Genomic DNA, 27,007 nt, shown 5'->3' with positions numbered 1-27,007 from the left:
GCAGGCTTTGGTGGATGGAAGTCTGGTTACACCCCGAATCCACCAAAGCTTGATATGTACCCCCTTTTATACTCACTGGTACCCGGTATAGCCCGTTGCGACCGGGGGCGACGATTGGCGTGGCGGGGACGCGAATCAGCGCACTCGCCTCCTTCACGGAGCAGATTTTTGGTGCGCTATCCTCGTGCCCGGGACGCAAATGCATCGGCCCAGACCTTCCCACTATACCCCCGGGGCCAGCAGGAGCAACCGATTGAACCGGAGAGAATCCTGGCAGTGTCTGGGCAACCGCCAGGGGTCGTTGCTCCACCCCTCTGCCCGAATGGGGCCCCGCCCCTCTTGGGACGTTTGGCAGATCCGCCATTGCGCACCGCCGTCTGGGTGCAGGTGTGGGCGGTCCCCGCAGTCTGGGCCTGGGAACAGGAAGAGAGAGAGAGAGAGGGGGAGAAGAGAGAGAGGTTATTTCGCCGACCCTGGACCTCGCCACCAGGTGATCCTCCGCCAGTCGGATGGCCGTCTCCAGATCATCAGGCCGGTGGCACTGGACCCACTCCGATGTTCGGGAGGGGAGGCGGGTAATGAATTGCTCCAGCACCACGGCATCCACCAGTTGGGCGGTGGTTCGGCCATCCTGTACCAGCCATCTGCGGCAGGCGTCACGGAGCTGCTGGGCGAACGCAAAGGGCCCGCTGGAGAATAGCTCGCTTCAGATGAGCGTATTCCAGGAGATTCTGGGCCGGTAGCTGCTGTGCGGCGATCTGGGCTTCGCCCGAGAGCAGCGGGATGACTCGTACCGGCCACTCAGCCCGCGGCCAGCCACACGCCTCAGCCATCTTTTCAAAAAGATCCAGGAACACTTCCGGATCATCCTCCGGCACCATTTTCTGTAAGGCGATGGGAGGGTGGGCGGCAGATGTCGGAGCGGGCCGGATCCCCTGGGACAGCAGACTCCGGATTTGCTCGCGGTCCTCCCGCTGGGCCTCCATGAGGACTTGGAAATGTTGTTCCTGGATGTTCTTCAGTTCCACCAGCGTCTCATGTTGTTGTTGGTGGAGGACCCAGAGGGCCTGGATAGCTTCCGCAAATGGCATTCTTGACGGAGTGGTCATTCTGGCAGTGAGGCTCTTCTCCTTCCCCGGATTTCGGCACCACTGTAGTATATTTCGTTGTTGTGTGGGAAGAAGAAGACAGGGTCGGCGATATCAGGTAAGCAATATATTTTATTTTGCTTTTCCACAGCACTAGCAAACTGTGCCCGTCTGTGCGTGTGTGTGTGTGTGTTCTCTCCTCTCCCGACTGCTCCTCCCGTTCTCCTTAAGAAGGGAGTCTCTCCGGCCCAATCACTAGAAAGACAGGTGTTATTTATCATTTCTGATTGACCCGCTGATTAGCCGCCGGGCTCCTAGCATGCTCTCCCCCCTGATTGGGTGTTTGATCACGCTTACCTCTCCACAATAATATATAAGATAAAGAAAATGTGAAATAAAAATATAAATCAACAACAAGTGAAATTGAAAAACTGAAGAACTATTCCACTATATACATACACAAACAAACAAACAAACATATTATTTTGGAGTGGTCCTTTTCATTTCCTCTAGCCACTCTTCTTTAGTCAAAGTTTCAGTCTGTGGGCAGTACACCCTGCCCCTGAGTTGGCTATGGCCTGTGGCAATTGTTTTGAACTGCCCACACTTTTTACAAGTGTTCGCTTGAATAGATCTTCAGTACGGTCTTTTGGGAATGGCTCTAGATGCGGACAGTGATGCAGCAGGCTGTGAGCTGGTACTGGACATTGTTGGCTGAAGTGGTGGCTGTCTGAGTGGCATCCCCTGCACCATTGGGATACCCTGGGCTATCTGCACTCCTTGCATCATCGGGATACCCTGGGCCATAGGGATTCCCTGGACTATTGGCACAGCCTGGAACATTGGTACACCCTGAAACATCGGCACACCCTGGTACCCTGGTGTAGCCAGGATGTAAATGTTGGGTACCATCTGCAGCGATGCTCCAGGTGCTGATGGTGTAAACATGACCTGATGACCTGGGTCTGTGCTGGTGCCTTGGGTCTGAGTGGGGGTCACCCAACAGATGTCTGCCTCTGCCTTGCCTGACCTGCTGTACTCTCTGCCAACATGTACTGGTGCTGCTCTCCTGGTTGGTCCGGTGAAATCTTTGATGCCACTGGTGGAGTACAGGGGCTGGGCCTTAAGTTGTCTCTTCTCCATCATCTCCTGAGCTGGTACAGTAGGGGCAGGTTGTTGCACCGTTTTTGCTGGAGCAGCAGAGGCAGTACTCTGCTAAAAATAATCAAAAAAATACATATAATCATGAAAAAGGAAAGCCATTCTAGTAAATAATTATAAACACATATTGATTCATAAATGTACCTTTTAAGTGTGAAAACCACATGTGCATTTCAGCACACCTCCAAGCAAGGTCCTCTATGGAACAAAATCAATGCCTAAAGTATTGAAATAAAAAGCTTGTCGAATTACACTAACTGAAAAAAATAATGCATTGAATTAACAAGTGCTTGCATTCTAATGACATGAATTGCCAGGGTTTGTATTTTTATGTCCCAAAATTTAATATAGCTGTTTATTTGAGCTGTGAATATTTCAACTAAAAATATTTTGCACACATTTTTATACTTAAATTCAATAGTTCATAATTCACCATTCAGAATTCAATTCCAAAACATTCAGTTCTGTTTAAAAATACGATATATATTATTCAAAATGCAATTTTCAGTGCATTTTATTTCAGTTCAAAAATTCGCTTCCATAAATTCAGTGGTTCAAATTCGACTGTTGAAATTCGACATTACATCCGGGAACTGCAGGAAAAGCAATGGAGTACGGATCCAAGATCACTCTCTGCTGTTAGACGTCCTCGACAGCAGGTGGTGCTAGCGGCAGTTATTTCTTCATCAACAAGCAAACGCAAGACGACGTGTTAATGGGCGAAGATGGACCAAGAGGTGAGTATTAATCACTAATTAAGACATAACATCTAAGATTACTTCTTCAAATTGCTTATAATAATATGCAATTCTTCTGAATTAAAGGCGAGTTTATGTCACTGTAACGTTAAAGGGCTCTCAAGTTTAAGGAAAACTTTGGCTTGAAATTAAGGAGTCGACTGTTTTTGATTGTTAACAGCGAGGGAGAGGAGATGGGGGTTGATTGATGGGGAGCGAGGTCGGCTAGATCTTTGTATATAATAAACGCAATAAACGTATTGGGTCGTTTACGCCAGATGCGGCTTGCGCTAATATATCGCGCCATTTGCGCGTAAATAGACGCGTGGACATTTTGAGTTAACTTGCTACACGCTTCATTCGCGCGTAAAATTCCCGCTGCAATAGACGCGGATTATCGTCATGGAAGGGGCGTCCCCTCAGACGTGCACCAGCTCTATGAGTTTATCAACACTTCTAGAAACTGTGCCTGGATGATGAAAGGTTTATTTTAAAATGTACTGTATATAGCTTGCAGTAGTCACTGAAAATGACTAAAACTCAGCCATTGAAATATGTTAGGCTACCTTATTTGATGACTGATTGTAATATTCGAGAAAGGTTATGTGTCAGTCCATCATCTTGCTGTTTTATAAAGCAAGTAATTTGAATCTATATTGCCAAACTACCAGCCTAGCAGGAGACAAAGAATAAAATTTTATTTTTTACAAGAATTTGAATGGTCAAAAGTCACGACTACATTAAAGCACTTCCATGAACCTGTTTTCAAAATGCCAGAATTGAAAACATACTTTTACAGCACCGAGTATATTGATTATGTGAGCTCATTTGCCCCAGTGTTGACATTTAAATTTACACATTTATATCTGGATACATTATCTTAAATGAAACCAACAAGGTTATTGTTTTGATTTCTGAAAAAAAATATAATTGTAAGAGAAATATTATTTAAATCAAGTGAAATTAAGAAACAGGCATACAAATCTACAGTGGGGTAAACAAAATATATATGTTAATAGGAATTCAAAAAGCAAAACTACTTTACACCATTGACAGATTTTTTTGTTTTTTAATTTCACTTTCCATCTCTGTTGTGCTTGTCTCACAAGGGAGACAACGATGTTTTAAGGTCTGCAAGGCACCTTCTCTCACTTTTGACACGTCAAGAGCGAGACGGGCCTTCGACTAGTCAAGATATGAACAGGTATAGCAACATTTGAAAGAATTTCAAGTGAATGTCAACACATATGTAATGATAACTTTTAATAGCTAATTTATTTTGTGGTTTGTCAGATCATCTCAGGTTGTCAGACCAAGAGTTGCAACTCCGGGGCCATCATCGGTTCAGTCAGGAATGACTAGGTCAGTACAAAGTCACCTTTGTTTATATAACACTTTTTTTTATAACTACAAATTGTTTCCAAGCAGTTAAACAGTGGGAAAAAATATGTGATGTTTGCCAATTGGACATTAAGTGAACTGACTTAGTTTAGTTAATCGGTTATTAATTTGGATAATTTAATCTATACTACAGCTCTGCAGAAAACAGTGCTGTATCCAGCAAACTCAGTTGAGATGTGAAATAATTTAATTCCACTATACAGTTAAAAAGGTGTCTCTATGGCACAAAATTAATTGCTCAACTAATTAAGGCGAATGCAACATTGGCGAGGAACCTAAACTCTGAATGGAGACAATAAATAGGCTTAGTCTGGAGGGCTTGTTCTCTTTTGACCATCAAAGCTCCAAAGCTGTAAAATGCATTCCTACATTTTCTGATGTATTATTTCTGTTCTGATTTTGTTCTGGTATTCTGATAGATCCTTTCCTGGATTATTCACAAATCGTAGAGGGAAACGACGATTCACTGGCACAGGTCCTTTACCAATTAAACCCAAACCATTTCAGGTGACATTTCACCTACTTCCGGGCCAGTGTGAACGATCTCCTAGTGGTCCAGATCAGCTTCTACATACTCAAGCAGGACTAGGGCGCAGAACTGCAATGCTAGATGAAAATATGACTCATCAGGAGGTACCTAACCCTACATAACATAATGTGCCTTTAAATTCTGCTCATATTATTTTTATGAATGTTCATACGGAGAAGTGATAGCAGCTTGATTAATTATTCTTGTTGTCCTTAACAGTTATGTGATAAGCTCATCGAATTATATCCTAAGCTTGGTGGGGTAATGGGTGGTTGGCTTCTTTACAAAGCATCAGGTAATATTCACTGCCTTGAGTAAGATATTGTAATTGTATAAAAGCATAGTAAATAGTAATGTGTGTAAATATGCAGTTTGTGCCTAGTTGCTTTACACATTTGTTCTTGTCATATTTAGTTTTTTACCAATTTCAGACCACATCAACCTTAAAAAGATAGTTAACCTAAAATTAAAAATGTTGCCATTTACTACTCTATATCTTGTTCTAAGTTCCAGTCTTCTGTTAAGCATAAAATATGTTTTTTTTAAATGTTAAGAAGCACCTATCTGTAGTAGAAACACAAATATTAAGGCTAATACTAAATACTTGTCTTTGATAGAACAAAGAAATGTGTGTTAAAAAATCTGAGGGTGGATAAAAGCCAAGATTCTATTTTTTGATATCCCTTTACACCTGGGTGTATGCACACAAGACAATGTTGGCTTGAATGGAGTCCAAGCTCAATTACCACATCCCGTTTTTCTGTTTATTATACTAAACGCTAATAATGTTTAACTTCAAAATGTGTTACATTGGCACAAGCTGTTAGTACAATTTGCTTTTAATATGTTGTTAGGTAAACAAAAAAATGTATGTAATTATGGGTGTAACAATGTATCGTAGTACAATTTATTGCAATACAAAAATGTCACAATATGCATTGTGGCGTTATGACAATTTTATTGCAATATGACATCTATTCTCTTATTGGTTAAGCTACATTCCACCTGCTGTCACATGCATTCAGATTGCTTGAACTAGTAGCAGAGCAATATGTGTGTAGCTAAAATAGAGGATGGCTCATTCTCTTATAAGTCCAACATCTGGCAACATTTTGGTTTTTCCAGTTACTGAATAGGACGGTAACAAGAAAACAGACAAAACACAAACTGTGTATAAAGACTGTAAAGAAATGCTGCCATACAAAGCTGCGAACACAACAAATATGATGTATCATTTAAGCCTCAACCATAACACCAAAGTGCAATCGAGTGTCTCAATTAAGTGCCAAAGCTGAAGAAATGACAAGATGCATAGAAGTATTTATGGTAAAAGACAATGCCATTTTCTATGATCGAAAAAGTTGGATTTTGCTAACTGAATATAAATAAAATATCGTGATGCATATTGTATCGTGAACATCATATTGTGAGCTGAGTGTATTGTTACACCCCTATAAGTAATAGAAAATGAATTTTAGATTACTAATTTTTTATTTTATTAATAACATATAATAAGGCATTACGTAGCAGTCTTGTTTTTAATTTTTAGGAGGTTGGGGAAGTCGTAAACTTGTCCTAATGGCACCTGCAGACTGTGGGTACACTGGCAGGCTTATTAAAGCTACCAAAATAGGAGAGAATTCAGTCCTCTACATAGCTCCTCTTCAGGATGAGCTTGATACTGCTCCCTTACCACCATCTTCTGAAGCCTTTCGTGATATGCCTAAGGCAATCTGCAAAAAATGCAACGAATCCTACCCACTTCAGCTTTTAACCAATCACATTAAGTCCTGTACTGATGTTGTTGTGGTGGAGGATGAGAATGATTCTCAAGATGAGTATCAGCAGGAGGCAGAATGTGAGAACAAGGACAACGAAGTCAAGAACAATGAACAGGTTAGTTTCTTCCTTATGTATATTTGACCCAAGGTGATATAAATTTGAATTTTTGTGGTAATTTGTGTTTATTTGGTTATCGGCATTATAGGCTTGCTGTCCTATTTGTCAAGAAGTAATGCCATTTGGAATTTTAGAAGTCCATGCCAGTGAATGTGGGGAAAGGTGTGCTAGCTGTAAATATTTATTTTGTGAGACACGGAAAATATGTTATATTTACCTTGCACTGTAACATTTTCCATAATTTTAATTGTTTACCATTTTTAAATTGTAGTCCAGTGAATGATGACAGTAACAACACAGCTGAGTTTTCATTCATGAATAAAGAAGTGAACAACACTGCTGATTTTTCAATCATGGATAATGGTAATTATTTGTGTGTGTGTTTTTTACATTCTTGTGCTGCTGATGCATTGTTAAAATAATGTAATTTAATTGAACAGATTGGAAGACTCATTTGGATCCAAAGACAGCTGCATTGTTGTACAGAAAACAAATACTTCAGCTACATGAGACAGGGAAGCCCCTTTTCATGTCCATGGATCTAAGATCAAGTGTGGAAGAACAGGACAGGCAGCTAATCAACTTCTACAAGCAAAGAAACGTGGAGTGGGCATGTCCTGTTAAATGTCAGCTTCAAGGTGCAGCCTAGAGTAAAAGAAAGAAAAACTTGGATGCAATAAAATATACAGTTCATATAGCATATTCATGCTTATAGCTTTAGTTACTATATTGAAGGATTCGGATTTCTGCTTTCCAATCCGTCTCATCATGGACCAACGTTTATCCTTTTCATCATCCTGTTTCTCAGTATTTAACTGTGAATTGATGTTAACTAATGAATAAGTTATAACTGCTTACTGCAAGAATGTTCTGTGTCCTTGCTTCTCTTTTTGCCTGTCTATTTTAACTTTGTTTTCAGGAGACACACAAACCAGGTCATAGGTCATGGAGACCTCTCTCTCTCTCTCTCTCCATCTGTTCTTATGACTGGAGGTCCAATACAGAGGAGAAGACAGCTGTTTTATTGTCCTGATATTGCCTATAATATTATAGCTGTTTGATTGATCTATTTTTGAGTATAATACATTTTAATGTAATTCCTTTTCGTGTGGAGATAGACTGTGTGTAGTAAAGATACTGCAGCAGACTGTTGATGGAAACAGTCTTGAACCAGCCTGATAACACAGCTGAACGTACAAGAATTATCCTTGAGTCTTTAACCCAAATGGTCGTTTGTGTCTATTGTTTTCCTGGTTTAGCTTTTTACAGGTCGGAGATCAGCTCCTAATAACTTAGGGTGACCTCACCTCTAGGCATCAGGTCGCCATCCATATCTGGAGACAGATACAATGCTTTCTTTGACGCACGCATTAAGGCCATCCATATCTGGAAGTAGATACTATGTTTCTTTGACGCATGTATTTAGAATTGTCTATTTCTGTTGTAACCAATGAGAACTGTTTACCTGGATCCCACCCTTTCTGGACTTGTGTAAAGAGTATTATTGTTCGATTGTTGAAACTGTAAGCAGAGCGGCCTAGGAACTCATTGAGAGTGTTGAAGCTGGCTTCTGCGAATGAAAACTGCAAACTATCTTCAGTAAAATTAATTTATTTATTTTTTTAAATCTCTGACTCCGGCTCTTCTTCATCTACCAGACTGGTCAATCTTTGGGTTAAACTGTAGACAATCCCTACAGTTTTGGTGGAGGACGCGTGGCACTTGTTTACTGGTAACACCATTGATCAATCAACAAAATGAAGGTAGGTAGATTTAAAAATTATATACTAGGGATTGTCTGTGAAGTAGTGGGTAGTAACGGAACGTTTTTGGTTCTCATTTAGACGTAAATGAAAGGCGCCGGTGGATTCACAGGATTTTGTGGTAGATTGCTGTGGAATCCCTTAGCGAGCTGGTGCATGTTGTGGTACACCTATAGCGATACGGATAAGTGTAACAGTAGTTGAGAGGTGTACCTTCTCCTTTACCCGGAGTTAGGGTACTCATTTGATGGGTGTTTAGGAGGCTTTTGGGACATTCTCGGGCATAAAACCTGGACTGGTTTTCTATTTAGTAGTGGACTAAATTAACCCGAGATTGTAATTGAGTTCCACCACTGCTATCTAACTGCATCACAGACAAAAGGCATGCCATAAGAATAGTGTAGGTCAGATTATTAGGGAAAGAAATAATTGAATAAAAATAACAAATAACATTATAATAGGGATCCATTTGATAGTAGTGGCCACAAAAGTCAGACAAAATACCTAGAAATATCAGGGTGAGGGGACTTCCGGCGGTTAACTGAAGCGCATGGCCGCTTAACTTTTTGTCTCCCGTTCGGTCGGAGATTAATTCCCCAAACAATACAATTAAAACTTAGTTACTGATCGAATTTAATGATGGAAGGGGAGAAGATCAAAAAGGGCAAAGGAAAACAGCTTGGGAAAGCGGATAAAGGTAGTAATTTAGAGGATACCGCCGTGGCTGAGGAACAAGGAGAACGTAATGGCGGACAAGAGGAAAATCTAAAATTAGCAATAGTGGATGATAGCGTCGCGGCCATCCGCGCAGACATAAAGATGATGGCCTTGGAGATGAAGTCAGAGCTAAATAACTTCCGGGACGATCTGAAAAGAGAATTAGTGGACTTTCGAAAGGAAATTTATCAGACGCTAAACGAATTCACAACTGATCTAAAAACTACAACTGACAGAGTGAGTGAGGCCGAGGCCCGCATCGCCGAAGCCGAGGAGTGGTCCACGGACTTCAGGGAAGCTCTGAGCCAGTCACTACAAGCCCAGGAAAAAATGCAGATGAAGTTAACGGACCTGGAGGCACGCTCGAGACGTAATAATGTTCGCATTTTCGGGATCTCGGAAGGCGCCGAAAATAACAACATCTACCAATTCATCGATAATCTTATTAAAAAAGAACTGGACCTCGTTGATATTGAACTCAGGATTCAAAGATGCCACAGAGCGCTCGGACCAAGACCGCCTAACGAGGCACAGCCAAGATCGGTGATTGTGTACTTTCAAGAATTCAAAGTTAAGGAAATGGTTCTGCACACTGCGTGGAAGAAAAAGGAAATCTTTCACAACAACAGCAGGATCTATTTTGATCATGACTACCCTGCTGAAACCTTGACGAAAAGGAAGGCATACTCTCAGATCAGGAGGATACTCAAAGAGAAGGGTATAAGATTTCAAACACCGCCGCCAGCGAAATTGCGAGTGTTCTTTGACGGTGGGCCGATCACCTATGGAAGCGCAGACGAAGCGACCGAGGACATGAAAAAAAGGGGCTTCCAGTTCGGCCGCGAGACATCTTCAGAAGTTGAGGTTTTGAGCAAAGCGCGGACGACCGGCTGGCAACGCTCTACGAATACGACAAACCGGCAGACCCGTCAGGATTGGATTAAAGAGAGGCTCCGGAATTTTCGCCGACCAAGATAGATTTAAAGGTTTATGGTTTGTTAGCTGTGAGTGACAAATGACTGTAAACTATACAGTTGGTGAAGGAACCAGCCGTTTGTTATGGACATTTTAGTGTGTGTCAGGCGACAGCTGCGAACACCCGCAACGGGATGGAGTAAGACTGAATTCTTTTTTTTCTTTCCCCTAACGTTACTACTCTAAGACTGTTATCTCATGTAGGCTGTTGCTGTTATCCTACTTACCTCAATTATTTTTCTGTTGATCTGCAACGGGTAAAATCGCCCTTAATAAATAACGTAGTTGACCGACAAACACGGGAACATATATATATATTTATTATTTGCTTTTGACTTTCGTTAGTGCACGCAGAATACCCTAAAGGGCACTTAAGGCTGCACTGAAGAGGGGCTCTGGTGTTTATCTAGACTATTCCCCTACAATAAGAAGTAAGAACTGTTTGTTACTTCGAATGGAGGTTTCTCTATGTATTCTGTTTAGTTTTGTTATTTCCGACTGTAAAGTCAAGGGTTCTTTTTTTATTGTATATAGTTCATATGTAGTTCAGACTAGGTCACGAATAACATATACCTTACAGAAAGTGCTTTATAACATGATCACATGCAGTTTCAGGAATATAGGGTGATTACCCTTAATGTGAATGGCTTATACAATCCAATCAAAAGAAGCAAGGTTATCGCAAAGATGAAAAAGGAAAAGTTGCATGTTATATTTATGCAGGAGACGCACCTTAATAATCTAGAACACGAAAAATTAAAACAAAAAGGGTTTAAGAATGTATTTTATTCATCTTACAGGAGGGGAAAACGAAGAGGGGTAGCAATATTAATCTCTAACTGTGTGAACTTCCGCCTGCTTGCTGAATTTACAGACAAAGAGGGTCGATATGTTCTTGTCAAGGGCCTCTTAGATAAAAAAGAAGTTACGTTAATTAATGTGTATATACCCCCTGAGCAAGACAACTCATGCATAAGGGAAGTTTTTCAATTAATAGCTTCTGAAGCATCAGGAGTTTTGATATGTGGAGGAGACTGGAATGCCCAGATGCAACCTAAGCTTGATTCCACTAATGCATTAAAGAGGCTAACCCCTAGAGCAAGGGTAACTAAAAAACTGTTGATGGAACTGGGATTGATAGATGTATGGAGGGAGCTCCATCCACTAGATAAACAGTTCACATTTTATTCCGCAAGCCAAATTTCCTATTCAAGAATTGATTACTTCTTTGTTTTTAATTCAGACAGACACCGGCTAATAGACTGCAAGATAGGAACCAGAGATATCTCTGACCACTCACCTGTTTACCTAACTATACATTTAGATAACAAAAAGAACAACTCACTGTGGCGGCTTAATACAAGTATACTGAATGATAGTACATACAAAGAATTTATTCAAAAGGAAATAAAGGATTATATCGATAACAATAACAATGGGGAAGTATCACCGAGTGTCTTATGGGATGCATCAAAATCAGTGATTAGGGGTAAACTCATAGCTCTTACTTCACATAAGAAAAAGGAAAAATGTAAAAAGATGTTTGACTTGCAGGAGAACCTTAAGACCTTAGAGAGAGAACATATTATGGAAAAGAAACCTCATATTTTAAACCAAATAAAAAATATTAAGAAGCAAATAAATACATTATATGAGGAAGAAATAGAGAAAAAAGCCAAATTCACTAAGCAAAGATTTTATGAAAACGGCCCAAAGGCTTTGAAGTTATTGGCATGGAGGCTTAGAAAACAGCAGGCGGAGCGGACTATATCGGAAATTAGAGACCCTATAACTAATAGAATTAAACACAACCAAGATGATATCCATAACATTTTTGAAACCTACTATAGAAATCTATATAGTGAAATAAGTACAACTAATCCCACTGAAATAAATATCTTCTTAGAATCATTAGACTTACCCTCTATAGGCACAACACAGAATAAATCCCTAATGGCAGAGATCACAAAAGAGGAAATAGGGAAAGCAATTTCAAGATTAAAAGTAAATAAAACACCTGGCTCAGATGGCTTCCCAGTTGAGTGGTACAAGGTCTTCAAAGACCAGTTAATCCCCATGCTTCACGAGTGTTTTAACTACATGCTTAAAGGTGGTGAACCACCAAGAACATGGAGTGAGGCAATCATTTCGATTATTCCTAAAGAGGGTAAAGATAAGAAAGAGTGTAGTTCTTTTAGACCAATTTCTGTATTAAACACGGATTATAAATTATATGCATCAATACTAGCTAAAAGATTGGAAGATATAATACCAGAATTGGTGGACCTAGACCAAACCGGATTTATAAGGGATAGGCAAACACAAGATAATATTAGGCGGGTGCTACATGTTATTGATCATGTCAACAAAAAGAAAACCAGAGCTGTAGTTATTAGCTTAGATGCGGAAAAGGCATTTGACTCAGTTCGTTGGGAGTATTTATATTTAGCACTGACAAGATTTGGCTTTAATGAAGACTTTATTAGATGTATTAAAAATTTATATTCATCACCAAATGCAAAAATTAGGATTAATGGTCATCTTACCAAAAGTTTTGTTCTGGAAAGAGGCTGTCGTCAAGGTTGCCCCCTTAGTCCAACCCTTTTTGCTTTATTTATTGAGCCTTTGGCACAGTTAATAAGAGACGAACCGGGAATTAAAGGAATAACAGTTAGAGGTTCAGAGCAAAAGATCTGTCTGTATGCAGATGATGTTCTTTTGTTTGTTGGAACACCAGAACTTAGCATTCCTAATCTGATGTCAGTTTTAAATAAATTTGGCACCTACTCTGGTTACAAGCTAAATATCCAAAAAACACAAATTTTAAGCTTTAATTATTTCCCTCAGAAAGATATGCAAAATAAATTTAATTTCAAATGGAACTCAACAAGTTTTAAGTACTTGGGTATTAAAATAACTAAAGATTCTACACAATTGTTTGATAGTAATTTTGGCCCTATAAATAAGAGTATAAAATCTGACATAGATAGGTGGTCCCAGTTGCCCTTAGAGATGCACAATAGAATAGAGACAATAAAAATTAATATAGTTCCTCGTCTTCTATACCTCTTCCAATCCCTACCAATCGAAATTTCATCAAAACAGTTTAGAGAATGGGACAAGTGGATTTCAAATTTTTTATGGAGGGGCAGGAGACCTAGAGTTAAATATAAAACATTGCAGTTGTCTAAGGAGAAAGGGGGAAGATCATTGCCTTGCTTGTCTGACTATTACAAAGCTGCCCAGTTACGGCCCTTAGTAATCTGTTGTAACTCAGAATACACTGCAAAATGGAAAGACCTGGAAACTTCACAAATTGATATCCCACTACAATCATTATTGGGTAGCAAGATTTTACATAAACACTATTTAAATAGCTTAAATCAGTGGTCCAGGGTTCCCCTTAGAATCTGGTTTAAAGAATGTAATTCTCCACTACTCGAAAAACAGTCTAGACTGATTAAATGGGTAGCATTTGACCCTGACTTTAAACCAACTAAAATCGATGGGAGGTTTCAAGCTTGGTATAGGCTCGGCATCACTACATTTAGCTTGATTTCCTCAAATGGGGAATTAGATAGCTTCCAGAAAATCTCAGATAAGTATGGTCTAGACAAATGTGATTTCTTTAGGTATTTGCAAACCAGAACCTATTTTAATAGTGAGATTAGATGCTCAGAGAACCATCCCCCCAATTTAATTGACTTAGTTATAGACATCTACAAGAACAAAGATAATAGAAGACTTGTTTCAAAATTGTATTCTGCCATCCGATCGACCAAGGAAGAATCAACAAATTATATCAGACTAAAATGGGAGAGAGAATCCAACCTAGTTATCTCAGAGGAAGATTGGTTGAATATCTGCTCAGTACAGGCCACCTCTTCCAATTCTGGTATGTGGAGAGATTTTTGCTGGAAGAATCTTACCAGATACTTTATAACCCCCAAATTAACATACATGCAAACACAGGACAAGGACAGGGGGCAGTGCTGGAGGAAATGTGGAGAAGACTTGGCAAACCACTTTCACATATTTTGGAGTTGCCCAGCCATCCAGCCATATTGGAAGGATGTAAAGCAAATAATACGTAATATTTTTGGTGATGATGTGGATCTTTCTTTTACAACAATTTATCTGGGAAATATTGCAGCCAACCTAACGGTAAAAGACAAGTACTTATTAAAAATACTCCTAGCAACCAGTAAGAAAACTGTGACTCGAAAGTGGCTACAATTGGAACCCCCTACAAAATCTGAATGGTTGGATATCATATCTAATGTTCAAAATATGGAGAGGATGACTTTTTCTTTAAAACTACGAATGGACAAATACCTGCAATATTGGGAGAAATGGATTGTACTTATGCCTTTATACAGTGTAACCTGATTTATATATGTATTTGTTCATGTGACCTGTAAGGAAATATGTGACCTGTCAACCGTTCATTTAAGTTCTGGTGTTTTATTGTATTAATTACCTAATTTTATTCCTTTTTTTTTTTTTTTTTTTTTTAACCTACTTTTTGTGTGTTTTTTTTTTCTCTCCTTAAAAGAAATAAAAATAAAGTATAAAAAAAAAAAGAAATATCAGGGTGAGGTTGATTGATCAATGATGCACCAGGAGCAATCCCGAGAAAATTATGACCCTAACTGGATTGGACCGGTCTGGAAAGTTTGCACATCTTGGGATGTTTTACAGATTCATCAAGCAGAAGCCAAGCGCTGTTGGTAAGAGGGCCCTCTCAATTTCTTGTTGCTTTTGGTGTTGAACTCAGATATAAAAAGAAATAGATGAGAGCAGAATGCAGTAAATGGCTCAGCTAAGCTCTCAGGTTTAAAATGATTTTAGAACTGATTAAAAAAAATAAAAAATTTATTCCTTTGGCATTTAATTGTCATTGAAAAGCTAAAATCTAAATATTGAGTGTCGAGTAGCAAAATCGCAAGCACAAAAACTGACAGTAACATTATGGGAATAAAGAATAGCTTATGTTTTGTCTTAGAAGATAAGATTCTGTGTGACTGCACTGCTATCTTGGTTTAGCCCTCAACATGACTGGTTTTGGCTGTAAAAGTAACAGACACATGTCTGAATAAAAATATGCCATGTAAGTCTGTGCAAACAAGCAGCTTCATGGTTGGATTTATATATTTTTAATAATATATATGTAACATAAATGGGGGTTTTAAATAATACTTGGATGGATGCAGTTAACCCCTGAAAGATCTAAAACTATTGTTGACTGTAACAGCATTACTTTGAAAATGCATGTCAACTCTGTTTTATATGTTTTAGGACGGGCTTATGTAAAAAGATATTACAATGAAATTATGTTATTGAAGTTAATGTTATGTTTAATGTATGTTTAAATTTAGTAAACATGCATTTTCATTCTAGATTGCTCAAAACTTTCTTTCTCTCTCATTAGATGTCAGCTAAGAGCTGCTATCTGCCTGTTCCATAACAATTGATAAGCACAGTGCTCAGTTGGAAATCACAAAGTAAAGGAAATGCTAGAATGAATACAGAAATTCTACATATCAATTTGTATACACTAATAGAAGTATTAGTAATTAAACATCAAATTTAACAAATAAAATATTGCAAAATGTTTTTGTTTGTTTTCCCAGTGATGGGTTGCTGCTGGAAAGGGCACCAGCTGCATAAAAACGTGCTGGATAGGTTGGCAGTTCATTCCGCTGTGGCGACCCCGGATTAATAAAGGGACTAAGTGAACAGAGAAATAAATGAATGAAGGAAAATGCTTTTGTTAAAGCATCTTGAAAAACACTAATATACCCGCTGAGCTATAGAGATAATTAATTTGAACAGTTGTTAATACTGTTTGGAAATTTCTTGTCTTGTCTTCAGTGGTTTATTACTGTTTGTAACTTTTGTCTTATCTTTAGTCTCCACCATCACATACAGGGCCTGATGGCTATACTGAGGTAGTAGACCCTGACACTGAATGGATCAGGGTGATATCTAAACTCCCTGAATAATCTCAGCTTAATATTCAGTTGATTTAAGTGTTTGATTAACCTGTCTCAATGTTTAAATTCTAGTAGTTAGTCTCAATGGCTTTCATGGTTCTTGACTGCGCTTTCCCAAGTTTGCAGAAAATTCTGAATCAAGGAGGAAGCCTGCACAGGAGCTTGCAGTGTGAGTGGCAGTTGACCGGTGGGCACGAAGGGGGGTTCCCTAAGACGGGTAAGATTTTCCCTTGGCCAAAGCGGAAAACAACCTAAGGTATGGGACCCCTCGTAAACCCCGGGGCATCTACCCGAAAAGGGGGATGTTTAATGTGAAAGATGGTGCTGGACTGGGGTGATGCTCTATCGGCCTAAAGCATCCTTAGAGGGGAACTGTTTGAAGTTACAGTAGTCTGCCTCAGTGGCCCCGTCCAGACCTGATCACGAGAATCCTGCCTTTATTGAGGACATGTCAGTCCTTGTGACAAGCATCAACGGACTATGCCAGGGTATGATACCCTGAAGGAGATGATTGGTAAAAATATAATGGCAATGGGCTTTCAAGAACCATTGGATACAGTAAAGTTTCTTAAAATTTTACCAATATCAATGTGGTTGGCTGCTTTAACAGCACTGGATATTTTATATGTCTGAATTTTAAGAATGCTGAATTCCTGAATGTGAAGCTGAGATGATTTTTAACTGATGTGTCTGATTTTTCATAGTATTTTACTGATGCAGGTCCTTATTCATGACAAAGGACTTTTTTGAGATGGTGCTGGCTAAAGATAAAAACTGGCTGTGAGATGGTTTGGATAACACAGCTGAATGGAATTAAGCAGTTAAGGTAAAATAATTACAAGAAGTTCTCTTAGTCTTTAAATAGTTCCAACTGAGTTTTGAGAGATAAAAACTTTTGACATTTGGAACGTTGAATGATTAAAGATTCTGAATTGTAATAATTTTAATGTTATAGTCTAAGACTATTGAAAATTCATGTGCATGAAACAGAGAGACAGAGACTGTTTGAGTGAAGCCATGAGTTGTGTTTTGTTTCTGTTATCGACTTGCTTAGCAACGATATTAAGAAAACAAAACACACCAGCTGATTGTCTCAGAAAAGACATTGATTATGAACAGAAACTTTGAAACTTGATAAAAGATCATGTAAATCCAGTTGAAACTGGACAGAGAATTTTAAGAATAAATTTGTGCGAGTTCAACACCTAAAGCAAACTTAGTGATGAGCTGTCACAATATTCATATCTATGGTACAATAATGCTTATTGTCCTGAGGGAATGATTCGTCCCTGTTGTATGAATATTGTCACTAACCTCTGGAATGAGTGTTATGTTATTACAGATTGTATAAGCGAAATGCCAGACATTGCAGAAGTCAATAATGCTGAGTTAATCTGATGAAAAGATGATGCAGAACATGAGATGAGCTTTAAATGGATGGGTTATCCTGCTCTGTTTGCAATCGTTAATAATGACTTCTTTTCCTGATTCAGATTACTCTCTGGAATAATAATAATTTTAAAACAAGTTTTATTAGCTTATAGCTGTGAAATTGAAGACTGCCATCCATTTCAGGTTACAAACCCATGTCTAAATTGACTGAGAAGTTCAAAGGTTAAATACAGTTAATTCTTTGCTATCTGAATGTAATGTTAAATATTTTAGACTTGATGGCATTTAAACAGTGACATTGGCTAAGTCACTAACCACAATAGTCCAGAAAGCATCCTCACTCTAGCATAGGAAAAATAAGCAGAGAATTGAGTCGAAGTCATTTGTGTTAAAGGCAAATGCTGCAGTAAATCACTCTGTCTATGTGTGTGTCCTCAATGGTAGAGGAACATAATTGTTTCGATGTTGTGTAGAACAGAGAGATAAAGTTGAATGAAAGTATTTGCATCTGATGGTTGAATTCAGTAAGAAGTATTTATACTGCTGCAGCGAAAATTAACATTTTAGGAAACAAAAATGCAGCTTGAACTTTAACAGCATTTTTAAGCAGTCAAGTCAACTCAAGTCAATATTATTATTGTGAATACTGACAAGTTGTACAGAAACTTAGACTGTCTTTAAATGAAAATTTAGTAGTCCATATCCAAGCAAGAGTCTTGATTATATGTGGTAATAGAGTTGTTAAATCAGTCTGTTCTTGTTCAATTGGTAATGCTTTCAAACAGGTTTCACTGTCAAATGACAGGTATGAAAGATTTTCAAGTAATCAATAGTTTGAGCAAATAGCTAACCTGTGAGCATTTCAAATTGACCAGACAGTAAGAATCAAATGAATTTTATACAAGATCATACTGTTTGCTTCTGATTATGTTGACTGGTTTAGTCAGAGTAAAGTAAATGGTACAAATGACAAGTTGAGAAGATGATTATAAGGTTTAGTCTTATTTCTGTTAAAAGATGCTTGAGTTAGAATTACTCAGGTTTGATCTTTGTTGAATTAGACTAAAATTGTGTTAAACCCCTAAAACGTGGGAACAAAAGAAATATATTCACAATCCCTCTTATTGCATGTTAATGACTTGGATTAATAGTTTGTAAAAACCATTACATCTTTCTTGGTCTCTAGGTAACGTTCGAGGTTACTAAAGTAACCCTTCGTTCCCCGAGGAGGGGAACGGAAGCACTATAAGTGGATTTGATTTGTAAAATCCACGCATTGGGAGGATTCGGATCAGAAGCCGCTTGTCTGGAGAGTATTGAACGGGCCAATGAATGAAATTAAGCGTAAGCTTGCGCATATAAGCACACCTGAAGCCAGCAGACGCCATCCTTTTAAGCTGAAGAGACTTTCAAACAGCTAAGGGACAGTCATTATGGCGACGGAGTATAGTGCTTCCGTTCCCCTCCTCGGGGAACGAAGGGTTACTTTAGTAACCTCGAACGTTCCCCTTCGGGGGGAACTTCAGCACTATAAGTGGATTTGATTTGTAAAATCCACGCATTGGGAGCCCATTGAAAGCGCCATAATGACTGCACCTTACCAACACCCCCGATGAGGAGAGCAAGCGTGACGCACCCACATCATGGGGGGCGCGGTCCTCCAACGTGTCCCTGGCCCTAATTTATCCTACTTCAACAGAAGTTTTACGGATTTAGATATATTTTTTGGGAAGTCGTGAGCATCTAGATAATTCTAGGAAATACGACAGTACGTTGGGAAGCGTGCAATCCCGATAGGGAGGACGCTGCGGAGGCCATCCGTTTCCCAAGGGGGGGATAGATGGCAGAATTTACATATGAACTAGCCCTAAAAAGGGGGAGTACGCATAGCAAAAGAGTGGTTAGCGGAGAGGGAAGACACGGGTCCACCCAGGGGGGGGGGACTTAACCGTGGCGGAATAAGCATATGGGATCGCCTAGTGGGGATCACGCATAGCAGGCACCTATACCCAAAACGCGGGCTGACCAGCGGGCAGACCTACAACGTAGTGGGCCAGCAAGTGACTCCTCCGCTGAGTCAGTGCTGGGGGCCACGGAGGAATCTGCAGGGCTCACCTGACGGGGAACTTTACTGACAGATAAAAAAGGCGCACGTACCTCCGTGTTAGGGAGAATGGCGCAGCAAGCGTGTTTCAACACCCTACCGAGTTGTCTCCTCAATCACCAAAGGGTTATCTAATACCCTTGAGGAAACCGGCTCCACTCGCAGATTGTAAAACCTTGCAAATGTGTTGGGTGTCGCCCAGCCCGCAGCTCTTCAGATGTCTGTTAGAGAGGCGCCGCGTGCACGCGCCCAAGAGGATGCAACGCTCCGAGTGGAGTGTGCACGAACTCCCGGGGGACACGGCTGACCTCGACTCGAATAAGCGAGTGAAATGGCATCCACAATCCAGTGGGATAATCTTTGTTTTGATACGGCACTTCCCTGCTGCCGACCGCCATAACAGACAAAGAGCTGCTCAGATGATCTAAAATTCTGAGTACGGTCCACATAAATGCGCAGAGCGCGAACTGGACAAAGTAAAGAAAGGTCTGGGTCTGCCTCCTCCGGGGGCAGCGCTTGCAGGTTCACTACCTGATCTCTAAAGGGGGTGGTAGGAACCTTGGGCACATAACCGGGGCGGGGTCTCAGGATGACGTGAGAGTAATCCGGCCCGAATTCCAGGCACGAGTCAGTGACCGAAAATGCCTCCAGGTCCCCGACCCTCTTGATGGAGGCCAACGCAACCAGCAGAGCTGTCTTCAGGGACAGAAATCTTAGAGATACTGATTCGAGTGGCTCAAAGGGATCGGATCGCAGACTCGTGAGAACGAGGGCGAGATCCCAAGAGGGCATGAGAGGGGGGCGAGATGGATTAATTCGCCTAGCAACCCTAAGGAACTGGATGACCAGGTTATGCTTTCCCACGGTGCCGCCAGCTACCGCGCTATGATAAGCGGAGATGGCGGCCACGTAAACCTTGAGAGTGGAGGGCGACAGCCTGCTGTCCAACTTCTCTTGAAGGAAAGAGAGCACAACACTAATCTGGCAATTTCGGGGGTCTTCTCTGCGAGAGACGCACCATTCAGTGAATAGACTCCACTTCAGGGCGTAGGCGCGCCTCGTGTAGGGGGCTCTAGCCTGAGTGATGGTATTAACCACCGCAGTCGGTAGGTTACCTAAGTCTTCCTCGCGTCTAGGGACCACACGTGGAGGTTCCAAAGATCGGGGCGAGGGTGCCAGATGGTGCCCTGTCCCTGAGAGAGTAGGTCCTCTCTCAAAGGGATCCGCCAGGGGAGGGCCGTCGCGAGGAGTGAGAGCTCTGATATCCAGGTCCGGTTGGGCCAAAGGGGCGCAACTAGCAGAACCTGTTCCTCGTCCTCCCTGACCTTGCACAGAAACTGCGCGAGCAGGCTCACTGGGGGAAACGCATACTTGCGCATGCCCCGAGGCCAGCTGTGGGCCAGTGCATCCGTGCCGAGAGAGCCCTCGGTCAGGGAAAAAAACAACTGGCAGTGAGCGTTCTCGGGGGAAGCAAACAGATCGATCTGGGCCTCCCCGAATCGCGCCCATATCAGCTGAACAGACTCGGGGTGGAGTCTCCATTCTCCAGGACGTAACAGCTGTCGTGAGAGCGCATCGGCTGCACGATTGAGCGTGCCTGGGACGTGAATGGCGCGCAGCGATTTCAGCCGCGGGTGACTCCAGAGGAGCAGACGGCGGGCGAGCTGAGACATGCGGCGAGAGCGCATACCCCCATGCGGTTGATATACGCCGCCGCCGCCATACTGTCCGTCCTGACCAGCACGTGTTGCCGCTCCAGCACCGGTAAAAAGCGGTGGAGAGCGAGGAACACTGCCAACAGCTCTAGGCGATTGATATGCCAATGCAGCTGGGCACCCTTCCAGAGGCCCGCAGCCGCATGCCCGCGACACACGGCCCCCCAACCCGTGTTGGAAGCGTCTGTTGAAACAACAACATGGCTGGACGCCTGTCCTAGAGGCACACCGGCCTGTAGGAACGAGGGGTCGTTCCAAGAGCTGAGGGCGCGGCGACACAGCGCAGTAACCGAGACCCGGTGTGTGCCCGCGTGCCATGCGCGTCTGGGGACCCGATCGTGAAGCCAGTGCTGAAGTGGTCTCATTTGGAGCAACCCGAGCGGCGTGACGGCGGCTGCGGATGCCATATGCCCCAGGAGCCTCTGAAAGAACTTTAGTGGGACCACTAGTTTGCTGTCGAGCTCCCTCAGACAGTTCAGCAACAGGCGAGCGCGTTCCTCGGAGAGGTGCGCTACCATGGTGATCGAGTCCAGCTCCATCCCGAGAAAAGAAATCCTCTGCACGGGGGCGAGTTTGCTCTTTTCTCGGTTGACCTGAAGCCCCAGTAGGCGGAGATGCCGAAGCACCTTGTCCCTGTGCATAATCAATTGCTCCCGCGAGTGGGCTAAAATCAGCCAGTCGTCGAGATAATTGAGCATGCGAATGCCCGCGAGCCGAAGGGGCGCTAGGGCACCCTCCGCGAGTTTGGTGAAGACCCGCGGAGACAGAGAGAGCCCGAAGGGGAGGACCTTGTACTGCCACGCTTGACCCTCGAACGCAAACCGCAGAAATTGGCGGTGGCGTGGAAGAATGGAGACATGGAAATACGCGTCCTTCAGGTCTATGGCTGCAAACCAATCCCGAGGACGAACGCATTGGAGAATGCGCCTCTGCGTGAGCATTCTGAACGGCAGCCTGTGCAGACAGCAGTTCAAAACGCGCAGATCTAGGATTGGCCGTGACCCACCGCTCTTTTTGGGTACGATGAAGTATGGGCTGTAAAACCCACTCTCCATCTCGGCTGGAGGAACCGGCTCGATTGCACCCTTCGCCAGGAGGGCAGCAATCTCCTCTCGCAAGACAGGGGCGGACAGGGGGTTGACCCTGGAGAAATACACGCCCGTAAACTTGGGGGGCCGTTTCGCGAACTGAATCGCGTAACCGAGTCTGATTGTGCGTATGAGCCACCGCGAGGGGCTGGCCCGCGCTAACCAGGCAGGCAGAGCCCTCGCTAATGGAGTCATCGCTACAATCGCTGACGTACCAGCGGTGGGGCAGCGCGGAGTGGGTGTGCTGATCCGGGAAGCACGAGGGTCCCGCGGAAGAGCTGGAGGAGAGCGATTCGCTCTGGCTCCGCACCCTGACTCCGGAGAGGGGGCTGGAGGGCTGAGGGAAGGGAGACCGTCCCCCCAGCACTCGTGAGCCACTGGCGAAGCACGTAGAGTCTGCGAGCCGGAAGGCAGCGCGTCCCGTACTGGCAGAACTCGTGCAGGCACATCCGGGGAAGGGAAAAAGTGCTCTTTTACTGATGTTTTGGTGGCACTGAAAAGTACCGTTGTTATCGGGGCCCCGCCCTCCAGCGGGGAAAGAGCAAGTTTCCTCTTCTCCGGATGGCCTGTCTCAGGGACGCTTCGCGGTCCGTTTACCGGACTTAACGGCGCCCTGGGCAGGAGGGGCTGCCTGCTTTCGAGGTGAACGCCGCGCCCGCTTGGCCGGAGGCGCAGGCGGGGGCGGGGCAGCACTCGTTGGCGGGCGCCCTCGGCGAGGAACAGCGGAGGTGGATGGCTCGGCGAGCGGAGCGGGCTTACGGCCACGCCAATAGATGACATTGCCCATCGCATCCGACTGCTCTTTCACCGCCTTGAATTCCTGGGTGAATTCACCGACGGTGTCGCCTAACAGGCCAGCCTGGGATATGGGCGAGTCAAGAAAGCGAACTTTGTCAACGTCGCGCATATCGGCCAGGTTTAGCCAGAGGTGGCGTTCCTGAACCACAAGTGTGGACATCGTCCTCCCCAGCGCACACGCGGCGGACTTAGTAGTCCGAAGAGCATAGTCGGTCGCGGTGCGCAGCTCATGTAATAAGCTTGGGTTGGACCCGCCCTCGTGCAGCTCGGCCAGCGCCTGCGCTTGGTAGCGCTGGTAGGTGGCCATCGCGTGCAAAGCAGAAGCAGCCTGGCCCGCAGCCTGATAAGCTCTGGCTCCGAGGGAGGCAGACAACCTACAGGCTTTGGACGGGAGGCGGGGCAAACCCCGCCACGTAGAGGCGCCGCGCGGACAAAGATTGACCGCGATAGCGCGCTCCACTAACGGGATCGCCTCATACCCCCTGGCAGCTCCGCCGTCAAGGGCGGTGAGGGCGGAGGCACACGCAACACGGGCAGAGAAAGGTGCCCTCCAAGACTGCGTGAGCCTACTGTGCACTTCCGGGAAGAAGGGGACGAGAGGCTTCGAAGGCTTCGCCTTCTGTTCCTCTACGTAGCACCCATCTAGTCGGTCCGGCCGCGGAGCTGGGGGATAAACCATCTCCAACCCCACGGCCGAAGCAGCCCGGGAAAGCACGGCTAACATGTCCGCTTCAGGATCCGATTTGACAGCGCTCACCTGCCCGGAGGGGGCGAGCGGGTCCAGATCTTCGTTGGACAGTGAAAGCCCACCCTCCGATGCCGTGGAGGACATCTGATCTCCGGTGTCAGCGAGTGTGAGAGCTACCATCTGGTTAGACGGATCACTCTCACCACCCGAAGCTTGGATGGAGCGCCGTGAGGAGCGAGAGGTCCGCGATCCCGTGGGCGGCGGATTATCTCCCGCTGAAACCCTCAGATCTGCCCGAGCGCCCGCTGCTTTTTTAGAACAGGAGGCAACTGGGGTGGCTCGCTCTCTTGCGAAAGTTAGCCGCGATCTTAGCTGTGCAACGGTCATGGCATCGCAATGACGACATGAACCGCCCGCGAGCACCGCATTAACATGCTGGACCCCCAAACATGCAATGCAGTGATCGTGTCCATCATCCGGAGCCAGGAAACCCCCGCATCCAGAAACGCACAGTCGGAGCGCCATCCTGAAAAGGACATGCTGCACGACTGTGTTGCTCTTTTAGGAAAGTTGCAACTATACGCACCGCTCTGGAGGACCGGACCCAAAGAACCGCAGGCAAGGGAGTAACCCAGCTCGACCGTCTGCCACCGCGAAGACCCACTCTGGACCGGGAGACACACTCGTTCGCTCTGAAGTGCTGATCAGCAAGAGGAACCCTCATCGACTCACTCAGAAAGGATCTGAAGCGAAAAGGATGGCGTCTGCTGGCTTCAGGTGTGCTTATATGCTGAGATAATTGCAGATGTCGCACACCTGCGCAAGCTTACGCTGCCAATTAATTTCATTCATTGGCCCGTTCAATACTCTCCAGACAAGCGGCTTCTGATCCGAATCCTCCCAATGCGTGGATTTTACAAATCAAATCCACTTATAGTGCTGAAGTTCCCCCCGAAGGGGAACAGGTTATATCTATATCTAGTCTCTTTGAGGTGACTGAGGGTCTGGCTCAATGTCAGGAGTGCAATAACAGTGTTTATTCATTTAGCCCGGCTTCCAGAGAGTGGATTTGATATTAGTTTGTTAACAGTGAAGGTGAATTTTTCTAATTATAGCCAGGACAAGGGTGCTTGTACACTTCCTATCAATGATACAGAGGAATGTGTAGCATCACTACAATCACATCATTATTTGAATGAAAAGATATTTTAAGTGGACTTGACTGACATGGAATTCAGCGAGGTGATAATTAAACATGGTAATGGTGCTGAATTGGACTATTGTGGTATTGGCATGTTTAATGTGTGTTAATGTAAAAATGTTTCATTATTCTAATTTGAAGTTACAGAACACGCTGATGAATGTTTTAAAACTGGTGAAGATAAAGATGTTTTTGCAGGTCATGAATTTGAATCCTGTGTGGCTAAGGGCGAGTGGATGACCTTTTGTGTCTGATCAGAGGATCTCTGAGCCCTAGAATTGGCCTGGATGTTTGGATTTAGAGTTGGAGCAAGTTGTAGATGCATCGGAGGAAGTATCGATGGAAATTATGAGTTGTTTACTTCTGGAGGACTTTTAGGGCTTGCGCATTTGTGTTCACATTCTGGACTTTGGTCTGCTGTTGTTTTTTGTATGTTTTCACTTCTGCTTGCAGGACACTTAATCCCACCGATGATGAGAAACGTGAACTCCTTTTGTGGGTGGAGAGTGAAAGAGCCCTTAGCTTGGGGACTGGAATTTTTAGGTTCCAGCTTGTCCAAGAAGGGGTGAAGAAAACTCTGCGAACTTATTAAGGGAGCATGAGTCATCACTGACCTCACTGGTTGACCGGAAGCGGAGTTTGGACTCCATTCGGGTCAAAAGGGGGGACTGAAGGATTCGGGATTCTGCTTTCCAGTCCATCTCATCATGGACCAACGTTTATCCTTTTCATCATCCTGTTTCTTGGTATTTAACTGTGAATTGATTTTAATTAATGAATAAGTTAACACATTGCTTAATATAAGAATGTTCAGTGCATTTGCCTGTCTCTTTATACCTATTTTCAGGAGCCAGCAAACTAGGTCAGAGGTCATGGAGATCTTGAGTGGAACTAAGGACTGGAAACAACTGTTTCTATTGTTATTTCTAGGAGTTAATACTGTCTAAAATGTCTAAAGTGATTTTGCTATAGTTTTACGGTTAAATCTTTTAAAGTGATTCTACTTTTTATTCAAGATAGACTTTGTGTAGTAAGAATATAACTGCCTGAATGTATATTATACCAGTTTTTAACCAGTTTTGATAAAGACGGCTGACGGTACACTCAGCCTTGGATAAGAAACAGATTATACTTAAAGTGTGTGTGTTTTATTTGATTGTTGATCCGTTTCACAGGTCTGGAGTCAGCTCTAATCAGTCTAAAGGGTGTCTGACGTTTATGTTTAGATATTGTTCAGAATTGTACGCACGAACCTCACGTGGAAATGTTCCTAGTCTATCTGTGTTTTAACCAATCAGGTTAGAACACCTTTATGTGTGACGCAGTTAATGACATTATGTGAGAGTATAATTGTTATTGATTGGTGATTGTAAGCAGAGCGGCCTAGGAACTCATTGCGAGTGTTGAAGCTGGCTTCTGCAGATGAAACTGCAAACTATCTTCAGTAAACTTGATTTATTTATTTAAATCTCTGACTCCGGCTCTTCTTCATCTACCAGACTGGTCATTCTTTGGGTTAAACTGTAAACTATCCCTACAATGAGTTATCAGACCTTATGAGATACATTTGGCCTGGACAAGCAGGACTTTTACAGATACTTGCAAGTAAGAGATTACTTTAATAAAAAAATTACAAATAAATTTAGGCATGATTCTAATTTGATCACAGTATTTGCGGATGCATACATAAAAGAAGAAAACAAAAAACTGGTCTCTAAATTATATGAATGCATACAAAACAGTAAGAAACAGTAA

General features: G+C 43.1%; 2 protein-coding genes across 2 annotated transcripts in view; both read left to right on the top strand.

Annotated features, from left to right (window-relative positions):
• Window positions 1-27,007, top strand: part of LOC110439496 (uncharacterized) — a 484,284-nt gene that overhangs the window by 73,136 nt on the left and 384,141 nt on the right. The gene's annotated exons all lie outside the window — the stretch shown is intronic.
• On the top strand, window positions 3,759-18,819 carry LOC141381817 (uncharacterized). The gene is made up of 8 exons (XM_087250299.2): window positions 3,759-4,190; window positions 4,280-4,348; window positions 4,807-5,020; window positions 5,136-5,211; window positions 6,466-6,812; window positions 6,904-6,977; window positions 7,087-7,178; window positions 7,256-18,819. The coding sequence occupies exons 1-8, from the start codon at window positions 4,183-4,185 to the stop codon at window positions 7,462-7,464; spliced, it is 1,089 nt and encodes a 362-aa protein (XP_087106425.1). The 5' UTR covers window positions 3,759-4,182; the 3' UTR covers window positions 7,465-18,819.

Source organism: Danio rerio, chromosome 4 (genome assembly GCF_052040795.2).
Source record: "Danio rerio strain M-AB ecotype USA chromosome 4, GRCz13ab, whole genome shotgun sequence".
Classification (NCBI taxonomy): domain Eukaryota; kingdom Metazoa; phylum Chordata; class Actinopteri; order Cypriniformes; family Danionidae; genus Danio; species Danio rerio.
This window is presented reverse-complemented; position numbering and strand designations above follow the sequence as displayed.

Coding starts and splice junctions, on each gene's coding strand:
- LOC141381817 (XM_087250299.2), top strand. Junction 4,349..4,806: donor GTTCAGTCAGGAATGACTAG/GTCAGTACAAAG, acceptor GTATTCTGATAG/ATCCTTTCCTGGATTATTCA. Junction 6,813..6,903: donor AAGTCAAGAACAATGAACAG/GTTAGTTTCTTC, acceptor TCGGCATTATAG/GCTTGCTGTCCTATTTGTCA.